The sequence below is a fragment of the Megascapheus bottae genome, chromosome 6 (genome assembly GCF_031878675.1).
Source record: "Megascapheus bottae isolate mThoBot1 chromosome 6, mThoBot2.hap1, whole genome shotgun sequence".
In the NCBI taxonomy this organism is placed as follows: domain Eukaryota; kingdom Metazoa; phylum Chordata; class Mammalia; order Rodentia; family Geomyidae; genus Megascapheus; species Megascapheus bottae.
Window position 1 is genome coordinate 7,986,382 of NC_143514.1, and position 22,246 is coordinate 8,008,627.

At 40.6% G+C, this 22,246-nt stretch overlaps 1 protein-coding gene across 3 annotated transcripts in view; it reads right to left on the reverse strand.

Moving 5' to 3' along the window:
• Arhgap29 (Rho GTPase activating protein 29) overlaps positions 1-17,899 on the reverse strand; it is a 65,388-nt gene extending 47,489 nt beyond the window's left edge. Inside the window, exon 1 of one of the 3 annotated variants that reach the window (XM_090334228.1) lies at positions 17,740-17,899. Coding sequence is in view for 1 of the 3 variants with exons in the window: in XM_090334229.1 (XP_090190355.1) it covers positions 17,740-17,752 (13 nt within the window). In the remaining 2 variants the exon portion in view is untranslated. Of the gene's footprint in view, positions 1-4,296; positions 4,404-17,739 lie in introns of those variants that run through there. The other 2 variants (XM_090334229.1, XM_090334227.1) reach the window with 2 other exon arrangements.
• Between the last annotated feature and the right edge of the window lie 4,347 nt (positions 17,900-22,246).

The window sequence follows — 22,246 nt, forward strand, 5'->3', positions numbered from 1 at the left end:
TGACTTAATATGCTGTTAATCATCCCTTTGCTTTTCTATGCTCACTTACAAAGTGAGAAAAACATCCTGTCAACACTTAGGTCAAAAATTATAAGAAGTGAATGTGACAGAAGCATCCATTCAGCCCATAAAAGCAGCTTAGTTATGGTAGTGGTTTAAAGATGCAAATACAGGAGAAAAAAGAACACATGTCTGGTTTATCAAGGCTCATCAAACACGGTTGCTGAAAGCAGTTCTAAGCATGACCAATACTCTCACATACTCTGCATGAACAAATAAATATACTATTAAGAATAAAAATTTTGGTGATTTTAAGATAATGTAGTAAAAAGTTATGTTTCAGCACATGGGATTACAAAATAAACATAATTTGTTGTTAAAATTTTAATCCTGGTCCAAGAAAGTTTTACATTTGTTCCTTCTTCATCCTCCTCTTATTTTTCAAGAATTAAAAACCCTAATTTGGTTTATATTTCCTGAAATAAAAAAGGAAAAAAAACCTAACTCAGTCTTACCACCTGTACTCCTAGCATTAGGTGGTAGAGCAGGAGGATTCAGAGTAAGACCAGCCTGAGGCTACATAGAAAGTTCTAAGCCATCTGAGCTATAAGGCAAAAGAGAATCTATCTCAAAACAAAACAAAAACAAATTTTTCAAATATTTTGTCTTGAAAATTTTGTTAGTTATAATATCTTTGTCAAACACAACTCCATGGATTTTTTTTCGCTTCCGGATTAGTTCTCTATATCTATCTGTCTCACTATTACATTAGTGAATTACAACCATTTCTTGTCTGAGCTACTGCACTAATTTTCAGATGATCTTTCTACATCAATATTTGTTCCATTACAAACACTGTGAGTGAATTTTTCAATCGCCTCGTGTCATTGTTCTGCTCAAAACTCTCCCAGAGGATAAGTGAAAAGACCTCACAATAAGATCTGCTTCCCATCTCCCTCTTTGTTATCTGGAACCACAGTCCTCCCTGTCCACACTTCTACCACACACACACACCTCTTTTTCCTTCTTATAACAGTCACTGTTACCCACAGCACCAATACATATGTGAATACTGTTCCTGTTGTATGTAAGAATGTATTTATGTTTCCTAAAATATACTCTGGGCTAAGGATTTTTGTGATGTGTTTGGATTTTTAAATTTTTATTTCATTAACTGTCTTAAATGCAAGTTGCAACTCATTAACTTGACTTTATACTTGACTCTGTAGCTTGAGGAAAAAAAAAAAAAGACAAACTATCCGAGTCAGGGTCCTGTCTACATGTGGTTCTATCTGCTTGAAATACTCTTTCTTCCTCTTTGGTTTACTTACTACTGTGCCCTGAGTGCAAAGGTCATTTCATTAAAGAAATCTCTTTTTTTTATAGGACTCCCAGTCCTTCTTCACCACCATCACCAAACTACAGCAGATTCTTAGTATAGCTGCTCTATACTACAAAGTCAATAAATCCTATACTTTCTATCATTGCATGTAGCAGAGTTCAGACAGATGCTTCATGTCTTCCTATCTAGTCCTGGAGGAACTCAAGCCAAGGACTGTCTGTTAACCATGTTTATTTGACCATAGCACATTGCTTAGCATATAAGGGATATCTTTCTCAAAACTCTGCAGGATGAGTGAATCTGCAGAATTGTGGACTTAGAAGCCTAGAAGATACAAATGATTTTTACAGAAACAATAAATAAAATAATCCTAGCTGGCTACAAATTTTAAAGAGGAAATTTTTTTTAATTCTCTAAAATACTGAGAAGCATATGACGTTAAATGAAAGAAAACAAGATTAAAAAAACTGAAATCAAGGTTGCACTTATTACTACTCTACTCCTGATCAAATAAATATGGTACATCTCAATCATTTATAAAACCTTTTTAAGTTTCTTTATTCATTATCTTTTTGTTAATTTCAAGTTATTACCTCAGGGAATATAATTTCTACACTTAAACTAATTTCTAAGCTTATATGTGTATTTTCTAAAAATGAGTCCAGGGAAAAATATTTGAGCATTTTTATGTCTAAATCTTGCTTTTCACTGACAAAAACAAAACTCAACAGCTTTTGTGCACACAGTTCTTTTACAAATCACTGGCAAGAAAATGAGACTAACAAGCAACCACTTTTGCAATTTATGCTTTTGTTTATTTCTGAGAGCTTTTAAATTTAGTAAATTAGACAATCGGTGACTGTCATTGTTATAGACAGTTATAAAAATTAAAGAAAAATAACAGAAAACTGGAATCATTTTGACAGCAAAACACAGTTACCTTAAGTAACTGTGTCAAATTAGTAATCCAAAATTGAAAAAAAACTTTAAAAAAGTGGTTGAACATTTTTAGACAAGGTATACACGTACACACACACACACACACACAGGGGCAGATACCACTAAAAAGGATTATATTCTACCTCTAGAAAGCATTACGATTAATGTGCTAATTTGGTTAGTTTTTTTTTACTATTTTCACACTTAAACTTTTAAATGAAACATTACAATTGAAAATGTTTAAATAACAAATGTAAACCAAAAGTTCCTAATGATGATGAGGAAGTTTAGATGCTAACACACTTTTCAAGATCATACATACTACTTTCCCATGTACTAAAATGAACATTTTGTAGTTAGTGGCAACATGAAATGCAGTTAATAACAGACTGCAACTGGCAATTTAATTAAGTGCTAGTGCATGGAAAGTACTTAGCACAATACCTAGCAAGAAGACTGTAAGACATTATTACCAACATTACTTTATTGTGGGAGGCTGTTTTTGAACATATTTAAGTAATAAACAAGCTGTAGTTTCACACTGTATCTATGGATTGCCAGCCAAAATACAACACGGAAACAATCCCTGAAGCTTAACTAACTTCATGGAAACCTACGAGACTGCTTCCAATTGAAGTTTGAACTGTGCAAACAGCTTTTTGAGCAAAATATTTGTGAATACAAACATCCTAGTTTCCCAAAAGGTGGTTTTCTCAAAACTCGAGTATCCCGTGTCAATTAAATGACCACTGTTGCATACACAAAAACCCCATGATGTACATTGTAATAGGAGTGATTTTCATTTTAGGTAGAGCTCTTCGACATATAAAACTGCTGCAAAGAACTGAACTTAATATTTCCCATTTTACTATTTCTACTTGAGGAAATATTTTAGATATTTCAGAAATCTGCTATTTCAGCACAACTTCTGACAGTAAGAATCTATTTGAAGATACTGAAAAAAAATCAGTAGTTAATTCTGAAGGTCTCTGTTTTTCATAAGCACTCCCCATAAAAACAGAACAGAAACATAACAGAAGTTTATCAATAATATGCAAACAATTTTTAAAGCAAGGCATACACTACATACACTTCATTCTTGTGCCTTTTGGACGCAGCCTGCTTAAAAAATAGGAAGCTGCCCAGCCTCCCACGCTCCAAAATGTCTAGCATTCCTGCAAGCAGGGCTTGCCTCTGACCCGCCAGGGCTCTCCAGTGCCAAAGAGCACGCTCCCCTACCCCATTCTGGGCTTAAACCGGGCAAGGGAAAAGGACGGAGCCCTGACCGCCACACCCAGAGGAAGGAAAGGGGCGCCCAGGGTCGCGTTTTGAAAATAATTTCCTAGCTCAGAAAAGGAATTCTCTCTAAAGGAGAAAAAGATACAATAGACGTGCGGTTCTTCATCCATCAATAAGTGTCCTTGAGTTTTTATCCAATAACGTAATTTTTCTTTAAACTAAAACCATCAAAAATGTCCAAAGCCTAACTGGGGCAATCTACTGGGGCTGAGGAATGTTGAAACGGAACACCCTGAAGACCAGAGGAGAACAATTCTGGGTGGAACCCTAAAATACCCCGGGGCCGCCCGGGGGGAGTGAGGACCATGGTAGGGTGGCGCCCAGGGAGTGGTCAGCGTCCTGCAGTGGCCAGGCACTGCTCTGCGCGCTGGGCAGGCTTGTCCTCAGTTTCCCCGAGTGAAAAATGAGTTGAAGAACTGTGGACACGTCTCGGGGACTGCAAGCCGCACTAGCGAGCAAGCGACCGGGTGCTCCGATATCACTTCGCGGAGACACAGCCGCGGCTCGGGTTCTCCCTTCGGGTTCTCCCTTGGCCCCTTGTGCCCGGTGGGACCCTCACCGAGACCCACCAGCCTCTCATCCCCGGTCCAGCCCGCGACCGCCTCCACTCGGGGCCCGCGCCGGAGCCGCCCCGACACTGCACTGCAGCTCGCCAGCCACCGCGGGCGAGCCTAGTTTGGGTCAGCGGCCGGCGCGAGCCTCAACCCCTAACTCACCGCGGGACTCCATTCTGCGTCCAGAAGCGGACCCCCGCTGAACTCTTACGACCACCGCCGCCGTCTCTGCGGGCCGGAGCTCGCCGCCCCCATCCCCCACGCACAGCCGGCGGACGCCCGGCCGAGCCGCCGCCGCCGCCGCCACGACCGCGCCAGCCGCGAGTGCCCCGCCCCTCCAGAAAGTCCCGCCCTGGCGCCCCATCCCATTGGCTCGTGCCCGTTGAGGCGTGGCTTGAAGCAGGTGGGGGCCGCTCATCCACGGTCGTCTGTACTCAAGCCAGATGTGGTCCCTAGCTGCTGCCAGAAGGAGAAAAAGTCACCTGAAGTCTCAATCCAACACTCAATCCGGGCTTTCCCGAATGAATAGTATTTTTAGTAAGAGTTTTTTGGGACACCTTTACCCGTCCTCCTCAAGCTCGGTGGCCCAAGAGGTGGCCACCCAGGTGGTGGCACCACTCTGGCAGCACCCTCCCAGGAGGCTATCTGGCCGCTGGAGCCTGCAGTATCACAGCTTGGGCCTATCTACTTTCTCCAACCACATTAACAAACCACCTCAAAGAAAACTAGTAAGTAGGGATAATTAAAGAAAGCAGAAAGGACGGAAAGCATATGTGCCCCACTGCAACTCGCGAGGTCCATCTTAGTGCTGCCACAATCTGGAAACACGCCTATTCTGATGGTGCATAGTGTGGGGTCAGAGAGAAAAAGGACCACATACAGGACAAACGACCCAGGAGAGTGTGAGAACTGGAAAGAATATGGGGTGTACAAACCAAGCAACAGGTAAAAATAAAGAGGAGACTACTTAGAAATGAGGTGAACATGTGGTAGAGCGACAAGGGGGTAGTGAGACAGGAGAATGGGACACCTTTTAATTTTAAACCATTGCAGGAAAAACAGCCCTTCAAGTGCTGCTCATAAAAAGACAAACACGATTTTTCAGGCTCACAAATTTATCCTATCAGCCCTCAAACAGAACACGAAATCTGTGCCACAAATACCCAAGGACCCCCAAAACCATTGCATTAGTGGAGTAGCTTGAAGAGTAGAGTGCCAGCCTGGCAAAACTAAGGCCATGAGTTCAAATCCCTGCACTGCCAAGGGGAGAGAAAATGAAGAATAGGGAGGAGAGGAGAGAGGAGGGACAAAGCAAAGAAAGAGGTGTAAGAGAGAGACAGACAACTGTGGAAAGAGTAAAAAGAGAAAAATAAAAGTAGAGCAAAGAAGACAGGGAATACAGAAATAAGGGAGGCTGTGAAGGAGAAAATAACTTAGATACATATTATTTCATCTTGGTTTTTCTCTCAGCTTTAATCTATCTGTCTCTATCTATACATATATATGGGTATATAAAGAAAAAGAGAGAAAGATAGACCTTCCTTAGAGAAAGGAGAAGGGACACTTCACACAGGCAAAAAGTTCTGAGGGAAATGAAGTTAATTAGCCACCCCCCACCGCCAGTTGTTTGAAAGACAAAACTGAAAGCTCTCTGATTACCTAACTCCATAATTATATTTCAGACTTAACTTTTAAAATTTTACCCACTAAAGCCTTAATCATAACTGTACCAAGATTGAAATCACCAGTAATATGAAAGACACCTAACCTAAAAACATTCCTTCAAGTGCCACTGAAGAATGATGCACTTATGAAATCAATAATGACTCAAAACTAAAGTGTACCAATAGAAAAGATTCTGAAGGCCCATAATGGTAGAAGACGGAGCAACCTTTAAGGTGCTGAAGGAAGCAAAGTTTGGTCCTACTCTCAAATGCCTTCCACAAGAGATTTGCATACAATCTGACACAGAACAGATCTTGAAGAATCATTAGATGATTAAAATATAGCTAGGGTTATAAAGGGAAATTTTGTTAAGTCTCTTAATATCATTCTTGCTCTTGACTTTTTTTTTTTTTTTTTTTGCCAGTCCTGGGCTTGAGCTCAGGGTCTGAGCACTGTCCTCAGACTTTCTCAAGGCTAGAGCTCTACTACTTTAGCCTCAGCACCACTTCCAGCTTTTTTCTATGTATGTGATACCAAGGAATCGAACCCAGGTGTTTGTGCATGCTAGGCAAGCAATCTACCACTAGGCCAACCTCCCAGCCCCTGCTCTTGACTCTTCTGAGAAAAGGGAAAAAAAGTATTATCTGCCATCCTTCAAAATGGCAACTCATCTTTAAGTTAAAAGGCTTATTTTATTAACCTCTCCTGATTTTATTTAAAATAATTTTGTACCACACAAATTTTAAGTATAAAAAATACATTACTGAAATACTTATCAGCAAATTAAAAATTACTGGTTTGTAATAGAACTATAAAGTTTGCCTCCCCAAGATAAAACCATTCTTGTGTCTTTACAGAAGTCCAACATTTAAAAATGTTCAAGTTGCAGAAAAATGTTTCCAGAAGTAACTTATAATTGGAAAGAAGTTGCATGTATTTAAAAAACCATTTTATAATATGTGGTCTCTACTATTTTTGTCCTTCTCAAAGGAAAATTCATATTCTTTACATGGCACTTTTGTGTGAGCCACTCCGTAGCCTCAACCAACACGTTCTTCAAATTTTCTTCATGTGTTCTCTTCAAAATGTCTCTGGTAGCAGATTGGATGTAAAATAATCTTTATCTGTATCATTAATTTTGCTAGATAAATGTCTTCATAGTCTTGAAATTGGCTCTGTTGCTTAGACAGACTCCTTTTCTTGGCAGAACATGGGCCTAAAATTTGATGGCCTCTGGAGACATTCTGGGTGGTCCTGATTGAGGAAGGAGATACTACTGACATCTAGTGGGGAGAGGACAAGGATGCTGCTAAACAGTATACCTGAACAGGAGCACCTACCCTCAAATGACCTAGCAGTGCAAGGTTAAGATACCCTACAATAACCAGAGAATAATTAGAGCCTCTACCACTTTATAAGTCATAAGGCAGATGGATATGATAAACTGTCCACAACATGCACTAGGCAAAATCTGGACTATTAGCCATTTTATAGGACAGTTAGCCTGAATCTTCAAAAAAAAAAATTGCAAAAGTTAAAAGAAAATCCTCTCTAAAAACCCTTAAAAAGATATGTCAAAGGAAGGGAGAAGCCAAGGAGAGTATGGCACTTTTGCTGAGATGGGGATATGGCGTCATAGTTTCAGGAGATTGAGGGAGCTGCATATAATAGGACAGATCAGACAAAAAGATAAGGAAGAGGAAGAGCTCCAGAAATTTGCACAGGGAATACTAACATGTACATAGTGTAGGGCAAATTCTCAAAACTATAGGCAAAGAATTTCAAGAAAACTGTAGCTGAACAATTCCATGTGTCCAAAAGGGCTGTGACCTTTGAATTTTTATTGGCCTAGAAGAATGACTCTGAACCCCCAGGGGAAGATGCAAGAACAGCATACTTTATAATACATCTAATTTAGTCCTAGTGAAAATCTGCCTCAAGAGAGGTACAACAAGTACACTTTTTATTTTTCTTTAAGAACTGTGGTAATAGCAATGTGTTGTAGTACTTATATATAGAAGTAACATGTATGATAATGGTATTAAAGGATGAGGAATGAAATTAAAATATATAGGAATGTCCCTGCATGTAAATACCATAGCTATTATTTGAGGCCTTACTATAATAAGATAAAGATTATATATTAAACTGGGTGCTAGTAGCTCAAGTACATAAACCTAGCTACTCAGGAGGATGAGATCTGATGATCAGGATTCATAGCCAACCCAGGCAGGAAAATCCCTGAGATTCTTATCTCCAATTAACTACTAGAAAACCAGAGTTGGTGCTGTGGCTCAAAGTAGAAGAGCAATAGCCTTAAGCAAAAAGCTCAGGGACAGCATCCAGACCCTGAGTTCAAGCCCCGAAACCAACAAAAACAAAACAAAACACTATAACAATTCCATCATAAAAGCAGAAGTGGTGCTGTGACTCAAAGTGGTAGAGCACTATCCTTGAGCAGAGAAGCTCAGAGACTGAGTTCAAACCCCACAACCAAACAAAGAAAAGAGAAATACTAGTAGAAACAGACAAATCCACAACTTAAAATTTTCAGTAACTAACTCTATTTGCCTTTACAGAATAAGTGAAAATTAAGAATATGGAAGAGCTGATATCAACCAATTTGACCTATTATATAATATATATACTTACAAAAAATTCTACTCTAAAATAGCAAAATAAACATTCAACTGTACATAGGATGTTCACTAAAATAGACCATATGTGAGATCATAAAACAAATCCCAATATACTTAAGAGGAATGAAATCATATAGTATATGTTTTCTGACTTAAAGTTAAATTTAAAGTCAGTAACAGAAAAATATTTGTAGAACTACAAAATATTTGAAAATCGCAAAACATACTTTAAATAACTTATGGGCCAAGTTTTCATAAGGGAAATTTTAACATTTTAAATTGAATAAAAATGAAAACACACCTCAAAATGTGGAGAGTACAGAGCACAAATTATACTAAGAGAGATGCACTGTTTTAGATGAATTTGTTTTTAAGAAGGCTAAAAGTTAATGCTTTAAGAATCTACTTTAAGAACCTAGAAAAGAACGTATTAACCTGAAGTAAGTAGAAAAGAGGAAATAGTGGTAAGAACAGAAATTAATGATGTAGAACATATGCAAGAAAAAGAATAAATGAGGCCAAAAGCCAGTTGTTTGAAAAGATAAAACTGATAAATGCTAGAGTGATTAAGAAATAAACAAAAAAATCACTGATATGAATGAAAGGACATCAATAAAGACTCCACAAATCATAAAAGGCTTCTAGGGAATGCAGAAATACTTCATACTGATAAATTCAACAACTCAAAAGAAATGGAAAAATTTACTAAGAGATAAAACCTTGATAAAAGAAACTGAAAATCTAAATAATGTTATGCATATCAAAAGGTCAAATTTATCATTTAAAACTCCCCATAAGGAAAACTGTAAATACAGATGAGTTTCACTAATTAGATCTACTGAATCAGGGGGAAAAATCCTATACAAATTCTTGGAAAACAGAGGGAATACGAATTTGTAAATTTGTTCTGTGGCAGCAGCACCCTGGTATAAAAACTAACAATGCTATATAAAAAACTACAAATTCCTCAATATACTATTAGCAAGTCAAATGCAATAGTATGGCTAAAAGGATTTGTCTTAGGAATGCAAGCTTAGCTAACATTCACTGAAGAAAAAGAATACAGGACCATCTCAAAAGATGCAGAAAAAGCATTTAACAAAATTTCATTCTCAGCCAGGTGTGGTGGCTCATGCCTGTAATCCTACCTACTCAGGAGGCTGAGATCTGAGGATCAAGGTTCAAAGCCAGCCTGGGCACGAAAGGACCTGAGACTCTTATCTCTGATTAACCACTAGAAAAAGGGAAGTGGGGCTTGGCTCAAGGGTAGGGTGATGGCCTTGAGCTGAAGAGCTCAGGGACAGCGCCCAGGCCAAGTTCAAGCCCCATGACCCCCCCCCTCCAATTCATTCTCATTCATAAGTTAGCAAAGTCAGAATAGAAGGAATTTCTTCAACAGTATAAAAGGCATTTATAACAAGCCTACAGCTAAATATATATACATATATATGTACACACACACACACACACACACACACACACACACACACACACATATATATGTGGTGGTGGTCCTTAAGCGCTGTCCCTGAGCTCTTTAGCTCAAGATTACTGCCCTACTTCTGGATCTGGGCAATGTCCCTGAGCTCTTCAGCTCAAGGGTACAGCCCTACTCCTGGTGCTATGGTGCCACTTCTGGTTTTCTAGTGGTTAACTGGAAATAAGAGTCTCAGGTCCTTTTGTGCCCAGGATGGCTTTGAACGGAGATCCTCAGATCTCAGCCTCCTGAGTAGCTAGGATTACAGGCACGAGCCACCGAACCCATCCCTAACATTATATTTAACAATAAAGACTAAGATTTTTTAAAAAAGATTGAGAGATAAGAAAATACTTTATTGAGAGAGAACATGTTTATGTACCTAAAAAGTCCTGAGCTAAGCTGGCACAGGTGGCTCATACCTGCCTATAATCCTAGCTACTCAGGAGAGTAAGATCTGAGGATTACAGTTGAAAGCCAGCTAGGGCACAAAAGTCCATGAGACTCTTATTAACCACCAGAAAACTGAAGTTGTGTTGTGGCTCAAAGTGGTAGAGCACAAGCCTTGAGCTGAAGAACTCAGGGACAAGGCCCAGGTCCAAAGTTCAAGCCCCGTGACCGACCAAAACAAAACAAAACAAGTCCTGAGCTAGTCCATCTAATAAAATACTTCAAATGAGACATTGGTGGCTCACACCTATAATCCTAGCTACTCAGGAGGCTGAGATCTGAGGATCACGGTTTGAAGCCTTTCTAGGCAGAAAAGTCTATGAAACTCTTCTTTCCAATTAACCACCAGAAAAACAGAAGTGGTGCTCTGCCTCAAAGTGGTAGAGCACTAACTCTGATCAAAAGAGGTCAGGAACACATAATTTAAATGAGTAAGACTATAATGTTATTTCTATAAGCTAAAAAATTAAGCAATAACAAGTTTCAAAATCAATTCTAGTGTCATCCAAAAAAACCCCTCAAGATTTGAAGGGGATAAGTTTAATAAAATGTATGCAACATCCTAAATTGAAAACTATGAAACACAATTTTAAGAAATTGAAGAACTGAGTAGACAGACAATATACTATCTCAGTATATTAACACATAGATGAATAGAATAAAGTTCAGAAGTTTATGGGGGGAGGGGGCCTGGGAGTTTGGCCTAGTGCCAAAGTGCTTGCCTAGCATTCACAAAGACCAGGGTTCGATTCCTCAGTACCACATACATAAAACAAACAAACAAACAAACAAACAAACAAAAAACCTGGAAGCGGTGCTGTGGCTCAAGTGGTAGGGTTCTACCCTTGAGAAAACCCAAGGTTAGTGCTCAGTCCCTGGGCTCAAGCCCAGGACTGGCAAAAAAAAAAAAAAAAAAGTCAGAGGAAGCCACTGATATATTTATAAATACAGGTGGTTTGTTTACTTTTTAAAATTTTTACTTTAGAAACATGCCACAATTATGAATTATATAAACTGCTTTTGAATTACAATAAAAGAGTTTAGTAGCTGAGAAAGTAAGGCCTGCAAGCAAAGTATCTCTTTCTGAAAGAAAAGATAGTGATTTCTCACACAGATACAAAACACAGAACTATAAAAAAAAAAGTTTGCAAACTGAATAAAATTTCAAACTTCACATCTTAGCAAACATTGCGAAAATATGAAATGCAAGTCATAAACTGGAAAAAAATACATGACAAAGGATTTATGTCCAAATTAGTAATGGGAAAACAAAGAAACCAAGAAAATGAGTAATAAGAGTCTTTGCAAAAAGAACTACACAGCTTAGCTTAATGATAATGCTCAACATCATTATTATCTAATATCAGAGAAATACAAATTACAATGAGATACTAAATAATTACAACAAGGCTTAATTCCAGTTAAGACTGGCACAGATATAGAACTATAGCTGTAATGTTACTAAACAAGGATGAGATCATTGGAAAACAATACAGCAATTTCTAACACAGTTAAACATATATTTAGCATATAACCCAGCAATTATGCTCTTTTATATAACAAAAAGAACTGAAAATATATATTCAGTCCAAAATTTGTTCACACAATTTTTTAATGATGGTTAAAAGCTAGAAACAATCCAACATCCATCAACACATAAGTGGATAAGCCAATAGTGGTATAATTTTACCATGGATTATCACTTACTCATGACAAAGAAAGAAACCATTTATGAATATCAAAAGCACTATCCTAATTCAAAGTCTAAGCCGGGTGCTAGTGTCTCACGCCCGTAATCCTAGCTACTCATGAAGCTGAGATCTGAGGATTGTGGTTGAAAGTGAGCCTAGCCACAAGTCTGTGAGACTCTTATCTCCAAATAACCACCAGAAAACTAGAAGTGGCACTGTGGCTCAACATGGTGGTGGTAACCTTGAGCTGAAGAGCTCAGGGACAGTACCCAGGCCCAGAATTCAAGCCCCACCACCAACCACTAAAGAAAAAAAAAGTCTGAGGGGCCAGGAGTTTGGCCTAGTGGTAGAATTCCTAAGTGGTTCAATTCCTTGGTACCATATATATAGGAAAAAGCCAGAAGTGGTGCTGTGGCTCAAGTGGTAGAGCTCTAGCTTTGAGAAAACCCAAGGACAGTGCTCAGGCCCTGAGTTCAAAAAAAAGAAAAGTCTGAGAGATGCCAGATGGCTCTCATCTATAAGCCTAGCTATTTAAGAGGCTGAGATCTGAAGATCATGTTTCAAAGGGAACTTGGGTAGGAAAGTCCATGAGATATTTATGTACAATGCTTCAAGTAGAGCTGTACTTCCTTGAGCAAGCCAGGTGCCAGTGGTGCATGCCTGTAATCATAGCTACTCAGGAGGTTGACAGCTAAGGATTGTGGTTTGAAATCAGCTTAAGCAGAAAAGTCCATGAGACACTTATCTCCAATAAAGTATTCAGAAAAAAGCTAGAAGTGGTGCTGAGCTCAAATGGGAGAGTGCTAGCTTTGAACAAAAGAAGCTCAGGGACAGAGCTCAAGCTCAAGATTCTAAGCACTAGGATGGTGGGGGAGGGGGAGTTGAGGGGGAACCACAAGAACCCCAGTGCTCAGGCCCTGACTTCATGCCCCACTTCTAACAATATTTCTATGAAATTCTAGAGAATGTGAAGTTCATTTTTAGTGATAAAAAAATGTATCACTCATTGGATACGGACAGGTGTGAGAGAACTGCAGATGAACACAAAGGAATGTTTTAGAATGATGGAAATATCCTGCGTTTTACGACTGTGTTGATAACAAGGGTATATACATTTATCAAGACTCACTCCAAGTGAATACTTAGAAACTGTCTTGGGGGCCGGGAGTTTGGCCTAGTGGTTAAAGTGCTTGCCTAGCATGCACAAAGACCCGGGTTCGATTCCTTGATACCACATACATAGAAAAAAAAAAGCCGGAAGTGGTGCTGAGGCTCAAGTGGTAGAGCTCTAGCCTTGAGAAAGTCCAAGGACAGTGCTCAGGCCCTGAGCTCAAGCCCAGGACTGGCAAAAAAAAAAAAAAAAAAAAAAGAAACTGTCTTATTATATATAAATTATACATCAATAAATTAACATGTATATGTCTGTGCATGGATAGCATATCAATTGAAGAATATGGGCTTAATCTATACCTCTTCAATTAATGTAACAATGAATTCATATTAAACTCAATTCAATATAACAATGATTAAATACTGGTGTTACTATTATAGTTATTTATTTTTATTTATTTTTTATTGTTGGGGTAATGTAGAGAGGTTACAGTTACATTCACCAGATAGTAGGTGCATTACTTCTCACACATTGATACCCCTTCTCATATTTTTGTCCCCATTTCCTTCCCCCCACAATATTACTTTTTCCCCCCAGTCCTGGGCTTGAGCCCAGGGCCTGAACACTGTCCTTGGGATTTCTCAAGGCTAGAGCTCTACCACTTGAGCCTCAGCACCACTTCCGGCTTTTTTCTATGTATGTGGTACCAATAAGTTGAACCCAGGTCCTCGTGCATTCTAGGCAAGCACTCTTCTACTAGCTCAAACTCCTGGCCCCAGTATTATATTTAATAAACAATGTTTTGGGGAATAATATGCCCTGAAGTATTTGTGGATAAAAGAATATATTTAGGAAGTGCTTCAGAGTATTATGGAAGGGCGAATGAGCGGGAATATAAGAAAGACAGGCTGGGTATGGTGATACACACTATAATCTCAGCAGCTTGGGAAGCTGAAAGGATCAAAAGTTTGAGAATACCTTGGGCAATTCAGTAAGACCCTGCCTCAAAATAAAATTTGCTTTTTTTTTTTTTGGTGCTGGTCCTGAAGCTTGAACTCAAATCCGGGTACTGTCCCTGAGCTTTTATGCTTGAGCTTTTTGCATTTGACATTTAAGCCACAGCTCCACTTCCAACTTTTTAGTAGTTAATGGGAGATAAGATTCTTGAGGACTTTCCTGCCAGACTGAGTATGAACTGAGATCTTCACATTTCAGCCTCCTGAGCTAGGATTACAGGCGTGAGCCACTGGCATCTAGCTAAAACAAAACTTTAAAAGAATTGAGAGTGTAGCTCAGTGATAAGGAATGCTTGTCCAGCATGCCAGAGACCCTAAGTTCAATCCCCATTAGAGGATTAAAAGAAACGACTGAGTTTATAATCTTTAAATGATTCTTTCTTTTGAGACTGAGGCTTAAACTCTGTGTATTTGAAATGTTTTGTTTTTTCAAGAGTCTACACCTTCGACTGGGAGTGTGGCCTCATGGTAGAGTGCCTGCCTAGCACGCACAAAGTCCTGGGTTTGATAACTCCGTACTACACATACAGAAAAATTGGGAAGTGGTACTGTGGCTCAAGTGGTAAAGCGCTAACCTTGAGAAAGCCCAAGAACAGTGCTCAGACCCTGAGTTCAAGCCCTAGGATGGGGGGAAAAAAAAAAGTCTATACGTTGGATCTACTTTGGACTATACAAGATTCTCCCTACTAGTCCCATCATTCCATCCAGCCTCTCTTTTTTAACCCAACAAAGCACATATATAATGTGTGCTCAGGGCTGACTCAATCCTATTACACACTGAAAGTCCTTTGGAAGACTGCCAGCTACAAACAAATGTGACAAACTAACCACAAATCTGACATCAGACTCTGTTCAAAAAATCAGATAAATGATAAGCAAAATTGTGGGAAGTTCTTTTTGAATAGTCCTTCAAACTTTTTCTTTCTCTAGTATTTAAAAAAATATATAATATGCTGTAATCGCTCCTTAGACAGACTATGATGTCTGAAAGCTTTTTCAACAACACTTAAACACTGTATGAAGAACGGGTGTTATCTAAGGAGGCAGTATCACCCAATATTTGCTGCCTGAACACAAGTGGCTTATTTGCTTATCACAGTAATAAAGACAAAGAATAAAATGAAAATGCCACAGAAGTCTTTATCATACCAGATCCGGCTCCTAATCTGCCTTTTTAGTTCCCTTGTTTCTTTACACGTAAGTCTTTATGTAAGTAGCTGGAATGTGCCTGTATATGTGGCTCATCACCATGCAGGGGGTGAGAAATTATGAACAAGCAAACCAAATAGGCTTCAAAGCTTCACTGCAGATCAGCTGGATCAGTGACATCCTGGTATGCATATGAGATGATAGCAATTACGTTCCAGAACCCTTCTAACTTCTGTGCTATTAAAATCATCCTTTTACCTTCTAGTGCACATAGAACGCTGCTTCCAAGAAACCTTTCCCTTTCCTTCATGGAAGATAATCATCCTTCTTAGGGTACTCACCATAAGGTATTCACCACACTTCTCTCAGGAAACCCATGATATTATGCTTTGGGCCTTATTTAGTTGGTATTGTCTTTTGCTACCTAACTGATGGAAAGATTCTGCAGGGCTCTGGGTAACACAGTAGGATCCTGGTAAATTTTCTGACCCAATGCTACCAATTGCACAAGAATGAACATCCTTTGAGAGTGACTTTTGGGTAGGAACATTATTGAATGTAGTCCCAAACAGCAGTTATTGTAAAAGCCCAAATTCTTAGGTCTCGGGGCTTTTACAACCGGGAAGGGAAGGTGCTGATAATTAAATGGGAGTTCTAGTTTAGTGGGGAGTGGGAATAACCAGCCACCAAAACATTCACTGGATATTGATATCTTCATATCCAAGTTCTATTGCTTGCCAATTTAAAGAGTGAAACACTTCTTACCTGGTCCTATCTTGTTTTTATCAATTAAGGTTTATTTTGTTTTGTTTTCCCCCACCCCACCCCAAGACCAGACCTACACTGTCAAGCTAATGAAGCATAACTGCCTAGAGTTCTTTGCCTGCAGCACTTACAATATAAGAAAGTAGGACTAAGTAGACATTTCTGGCAAATTGTCTAAAGAAATTACTGAGGAGAAAGACCTAATTCTAATTCTCCAAGACCCCCATGGTGTTGAGATTAAATTCATTCAAATAGTCACTTTCACATCCAATTCCAAATACTTTTTCATAAAGAAGGAACACCCTAGTCCCAAATTCAATACATAAATGACGTGAATTCTCCAAATAAGAGAAGAAGAAAAAGTCACCTGGGAAAGAAAGCTGGTCCTACTTAGGCCCTATCACTGGTCCTGAAACTTATACAAAACATCCAACATCTCCCTCCCCCCAACCCGAAAAACAACAACAACAAAAAGACTCATCATTAAAAGCTGTTAAAGAGGGGCCAGGATTTGGGCCTAGTGGTAGAGTGCTTGCCTAGCATGCACGAAGAGCCGGGTTGGATTCCACCGTACTGCATACATAGAAAAAAGCCAGAAGTGGTGCTGTGGCTCAAGTGGCAGAGCTCTAGCCTTGAGAAAACCCAGGGACTGTGCTCAGTTCCTGAGCCAAAGCCCAGGACTGACAAAAATAAAATAAAATAAGATAAAAATAAAAATCGTGCCTCAGAACCCTATTCTAGATCCCTGGAGATAAAATGATCAATTGGGGCATGTGTGTCCTGACAAGTTGAGCCCTGTGGGCTGCCAGGTTTGGGTCCCAGCAAGCCCCTCTTCCAGGACACCAGATTTGGATCACAGGATAGGGTCTGGCGACCACTACCTTAACAAGGGCGTGGGGGGGGGGGGAGGGAGAAGAGGTCCCCGCTCTCCCAGTATGCAACCTCTCCCGTCCATCAATTCTTTTTGCAAAGCACACAACGTTCCCTAGGGCGATGGCTGGGGGTGGGGGGCGGAAGAGAAGCAGAAGGTGAGGTGAATAGGAGCCGCAGGGAGTGACAGAGGGGACACCCGGGAAGGGAGGGGGGGCAGTGGGGGGAGGGGGCCCAGGGTGTGTTTTACACCTCCAGCCCGAGCCGGGAGGACCTGGTGAGATAAGAAAAGGTAAGCGTGGGCTACGAGGTGTGCGGTCTTCACTCGAGCCTCCGGCGCGGCTGGAAACTTCCCAAGGCTTCCCCTTCCCCTTCCCCGCCCCGCGTCAGAAAATCCGGGTGAGAATGACAATGATAACCCATCCCAGTGCCGACGAGGTGCGACCCGGGCCGGCAGGAAAAGCGAGGAGGGAAGGGTCCGAGGCGCCCCTGACGCCGGCCGGACGCGACCGGCACCCAGCCGGACGGGGCCGCCCCGCGAGGCCCTCAACGTCGGCGCCGGGGTCCGTAACGTCCCCGCCGGCCAATTAGGGGGCGTCCCGGTTCGTCCACGCCCCTCGTCCCGCGCTCGACCCCAGTCGAAGACTCGGGCAGGAAAGCCCAAGGTCGCCCCCGCAGTGGCCTCCAATCGGGATCCCAGACCGCGACCCCCGGTCTCGGGAGACCATTCCCCCAATCCCGGCCCGGACCGCGACCCCAGCCTCTCACTCACCGCGGGGCTCCATCCGCGCCCAGAGGCGGACGCCCGCCCGAACTCTCACAGCCGCCACCGGCGCCGCCGTCTCTGCGGGACGGAGCTCGCCGCCCCCATCCCCCACACACAACCCGCGGACGCCCGGCAGAGCCGCGGCCGCCACTCCAGCCACTACCGCCACGACCGCGCCAGCCGCGGGCGCTCCGCCCCGCGCCGCCTGCCCCGCGCCTCCCGCGCGCCGCGCCACGCCCCCCAGAGTCCAGCCCATTGGTCCACATCCAAGGGGGCGTGGCCTGAGCTGGTGGGAGGCGGGGACAGGGTGGTAGCCTGCTGCGAGCCAGACCCTGCCCCCCAAGGTCGCCTGGCTAGTCTGGTGGCTTCGGCCCAGCAGGTGAACGACCAAGGGAAAACTAGCAGGGGCTCTGACCTTGTGTAATGGTATATTTCTCAAGTGGACGCTGAGTCCCTGCCAGAGAGGGTTCTCAAATTGTTAGATTGGCCTTCTTCCTCCTCCCTGTTTACTTTTCCAAACGAAAATACATTTTGTGCCTAACTTTTGAACTTTCCCACTCTTTTGCTTTCTTTCTTCAATTGTCATTTTACAAGTAAGTTAAATTACTCAAAACGGAGTTATTATGCACAGTGCGTGGCCGCATGACTGCACAAACTAACCTTGCCACTTGCTTCTTAGCATTCATTGTTCCTCCTTGGTAGGACTCATCATTACGGTGGAGGGAAAATGATCACCCAGAATTAAGGTTTATCCACATATAGACATCATATCGTATAAGACACAATGTTTGCTTTGAATAGACCACTCACAGATTAGTTACACTTGAGCACACCAAATGGGCATTCCAGGAATATTAGCTAATAAATACGTTAAAAGAATATATGGCCAGGGTATTTGGAAAAGTTCCTTAACCGCATCATCTCTTTAAATCTTTTTCAAAATACAAGCTACATTGTCATGTTCTCCTTTCTCCTTCCCTAAGCAAATGGACTATGGTATTTGAAAACATTCCCAAGGAAAAATGGGTTAATTTTCACTTTAAAATAAGTATAATTATTAAGTGACAAAGAATGAAGGTTCAAATCTGCTAGCAGGAGGTAACTGTTTACAAAGAAGCTATGAAAATACCTCCACCATATTTTCTAGAAGTATCTCAGAACATTTCCTGAGTCATTATTATGGGGCAACTTTTTAAAATAAAAAGACTAACAGGTGTTTCTTGGTCAAAGCAGTTCAGTATCACAGATTGGAAGATATGGAATAAGCAAGAAATCAGAGGTTAGTAATAAAACACGTCTAAGAGTTGATGTATTGTTATTTTGCCTGTGTGCTAGTACTGAGGCTTGAACTCAGGATCTTGTGCTCTCCCTTAGCTTTTATGCTCAAGACTGGTGCTCTACCACTTGAGCTACAGCTCTACTTCTGTCTGACCTTTTTCTGGTTAATTGAAGTTGAAACTGTCACAGACTTTTCTGCCCTGGCTGACTTCAAACCTCAATCCTCAAATCTCAACCTATGAAGTAGCTAGGATTACAGGCCTGAGGCACCAGTGCCTAACTAGTTTTGCTATTTTTAACTACACCATACATTAACAGATAACCAATCTGCCTCTGATATGTTCTTTATTCCTTCTGCAATAAACAGAATCATCTCTAGAACACTCCTGGAAATCATTCTATTTGACATGATAGTGTATATTTTGGATACTATTCATTTGGCACTTGTGTCTATGAGCCATATTTATTTGGTAGTGTTTATATTGAGTGTATTTGAAGTTGTATAGTATTATATTACCTAGGTTTGTGCCTGATACAGATTGAGTCTCTACTAAGTAGTTTCTGGGGGGAATGTTGAGGGAATGATCAGTGGATCGAAGAATAAAAATTCCTTCAGGTCCATTTTTCTTGCTTGCTTATTTTGTTTTCTTTCTTAAGCTGTGCTAAACTTGGTTATAAGTAGTGGAAATGAACACCATGATTACAAAAACTTCATGCCTAAAGCAAATTCTGTCCCATATATAATATGCTTTGAGGTGGAGGTGCTAATCATGAAGGTACATGTTCCATGACCACACTCTCAGTGGCAACCTGTTTAGGAGAGTATAACACAGTCTACCAGGCCCTATCCTAACTTAATTCATTCCACAAATACTTACTGAGGACTTCCAATAGGCCAAGCATTGTTTTTGTTTTTGTTTTTGCCAGTCCTGGACTTGAACTCAGGGCCTGAGCACTGTCCTTGGACGTTCTCAAGGCTAGAGCTCTACCATTTGAGCCTCAGCATCACTTCTGGCTTTTTTCTATGTGTGTGGTACTGAGGAATCAAAACTGGGTCTTCGCACATGCTAGGCAAGCACTCTACCACTAGGCCAAACTCCCAGCCCTCCAGGCATTGTTTTAAGTCCAGCGAATAAACTGAGGGAACTTTAAGTCAACCCTCAGTTTCTCCTCCACCATGGTTGAAGACTTGAAAGAAGGGAAAAAATAATAGAGGCAGGCAGGGAAGGCCTAAAGGAAAGCCTTTGACCTTACTCCTAGGGCATTTACAAAGATCCATGAAGCTCAACAGGCCACACTGAGGACAAAGGTGCCAGATTCCAAAGTGGACAAAACTCACCAAGCAGGTTATGAATCTTGATTCCATGATGGTTATAGTTGAAAAACAAGGAATCAATTCAGTCCAAATGCGGAAAATAAATGTGGAAGACATTGAAAGCATGCAAGAGGTCGGTGCTGTCATGAAGAGAGGACATAAAACTAACAAAAACAAAAGATCAAGCGAACAAAATCCGTAGAGTGTATGGGTAAGATATACTCATTTTATGAGCAGATTAAGGTATTACCTTTTTGAGTAGATTAAGGTATTGCTTTCAATGTTATTTTTAACTTTCTTCTAATACCCGGTATGACATGAAGCACTGTACTTGAACCCTACCATACTGTGATGTAACCTAAGGGCCCAATGACATGGGTAAGGACAATCTCCTAATAATCAATGGGCAGTGCAACAAAATCTATAGACAGCGATTTTCAAGATGCAATTGTTGAATCTGCTGTGAATAATGTTAGCCCATGGATAGCTAACTATCCACGGTTTATGCTGTGCTAGACACTTTCATCGTACTATGCATTCAGTAAATGCTCTTGTATCATCTTTATCTTCCTAATAATAAAATTAGGGCATAGAACAAATTTGAAATTTTTTTAAAAAATTAATGTGTTTGGGGGGAGGGGTGGGAGAGAATGCTGGGAAACCCCGGGCCTTGAACATGCTCAGCAAAAACTCTCCTTATTGAGCAATTCCTCTAGCACCTGACCTTATAAAAATTGACATTAATATGGAAGTATTACTTAGGGTTGGAGGTATGGCTCAGTTGAGGGAAAGAGTCAGGTATTGAGTTTGAGTCCTGGTCTTAGAGACAGATAGAGAGACAAAGAAAGAGAAAGAGACAGAAACAGACAGACAGATACAGAGAGACCTAACTATACTTTTAGAAGTATGTAATGGAAGTTACTCCTCTTATTTTACCTCTACTTTTCAGTCTTTACTTATGCTCTATACTTCCTTCTTGCTTCAGAGTTCTTGCCTTTGCTGTTCCCTCTTTCTGGAAGGAGCTCCTCTCCTCTTCCTTTTTGGCCTGTCTGAGGTCCATATCAGTAATGTCTTTCACACTATAAAAAATCCATACCCAGTGTATGCAAGGCCTTAGATTTGGTCCCTGAAAATAAATAAGTACATAAGTAATAAAAGAGAAAATAGCTCATGGAACATATCTGCTCCATATCTTTCTTACTTTGCTTTAATTTTTAGTCACGTAACTTTACTCCTTGATGAGTTAATGTCACTATTAGATTATATACAATATGTAATCATATATACCCATTTATATACTACTCTATGTATGTGTATATACAGTTTATGCATATAAATGATAACTTATAATCTATATATTATGTGTTTAATACACATACAGATACATACATAGATAATTTATATATTCAGGTCTCTGAGTATATGTTTATTTCCTCACAAGTGTGGGAATGCAAACTTTATTTTACAAAAGAAATCTGTTTCATTTGCTATTTTGTTCCCACAATCTAAGTACCACGAATTTATCGAGGAAGTACTTAAAACTAAATAATTTCCATCTATTAGATGTATCATTTAAAAAGATTCACTTGTTAACATTGCCAGGTGTGGTGGTTCACACCTGTAATCCTGGCTACTCAGGAGGCTGAGATCTGAGGATTGTGGTTCAAAGCCGGCCTGGGCACTAAAGAACGTGAGACTCTTATCTCCAATTAGTCACTAGAAAATGGGAAACGGAGCCGAGGCTCAGGGGTAGGGCAGTAGTCTTGAGCTGAAGAGCTCAAGGACAGCGCCTAGGCCCAGAGTTCAGGCTGCATGACCCACAAAAAAAAAAAAAAGGTACATAAATTAACTTCAGAACCTTGAATTAATTTTTCTTTTTTTAAATGTAAAGATGATTAGTTGTTGGTTTCTTTTCCATCT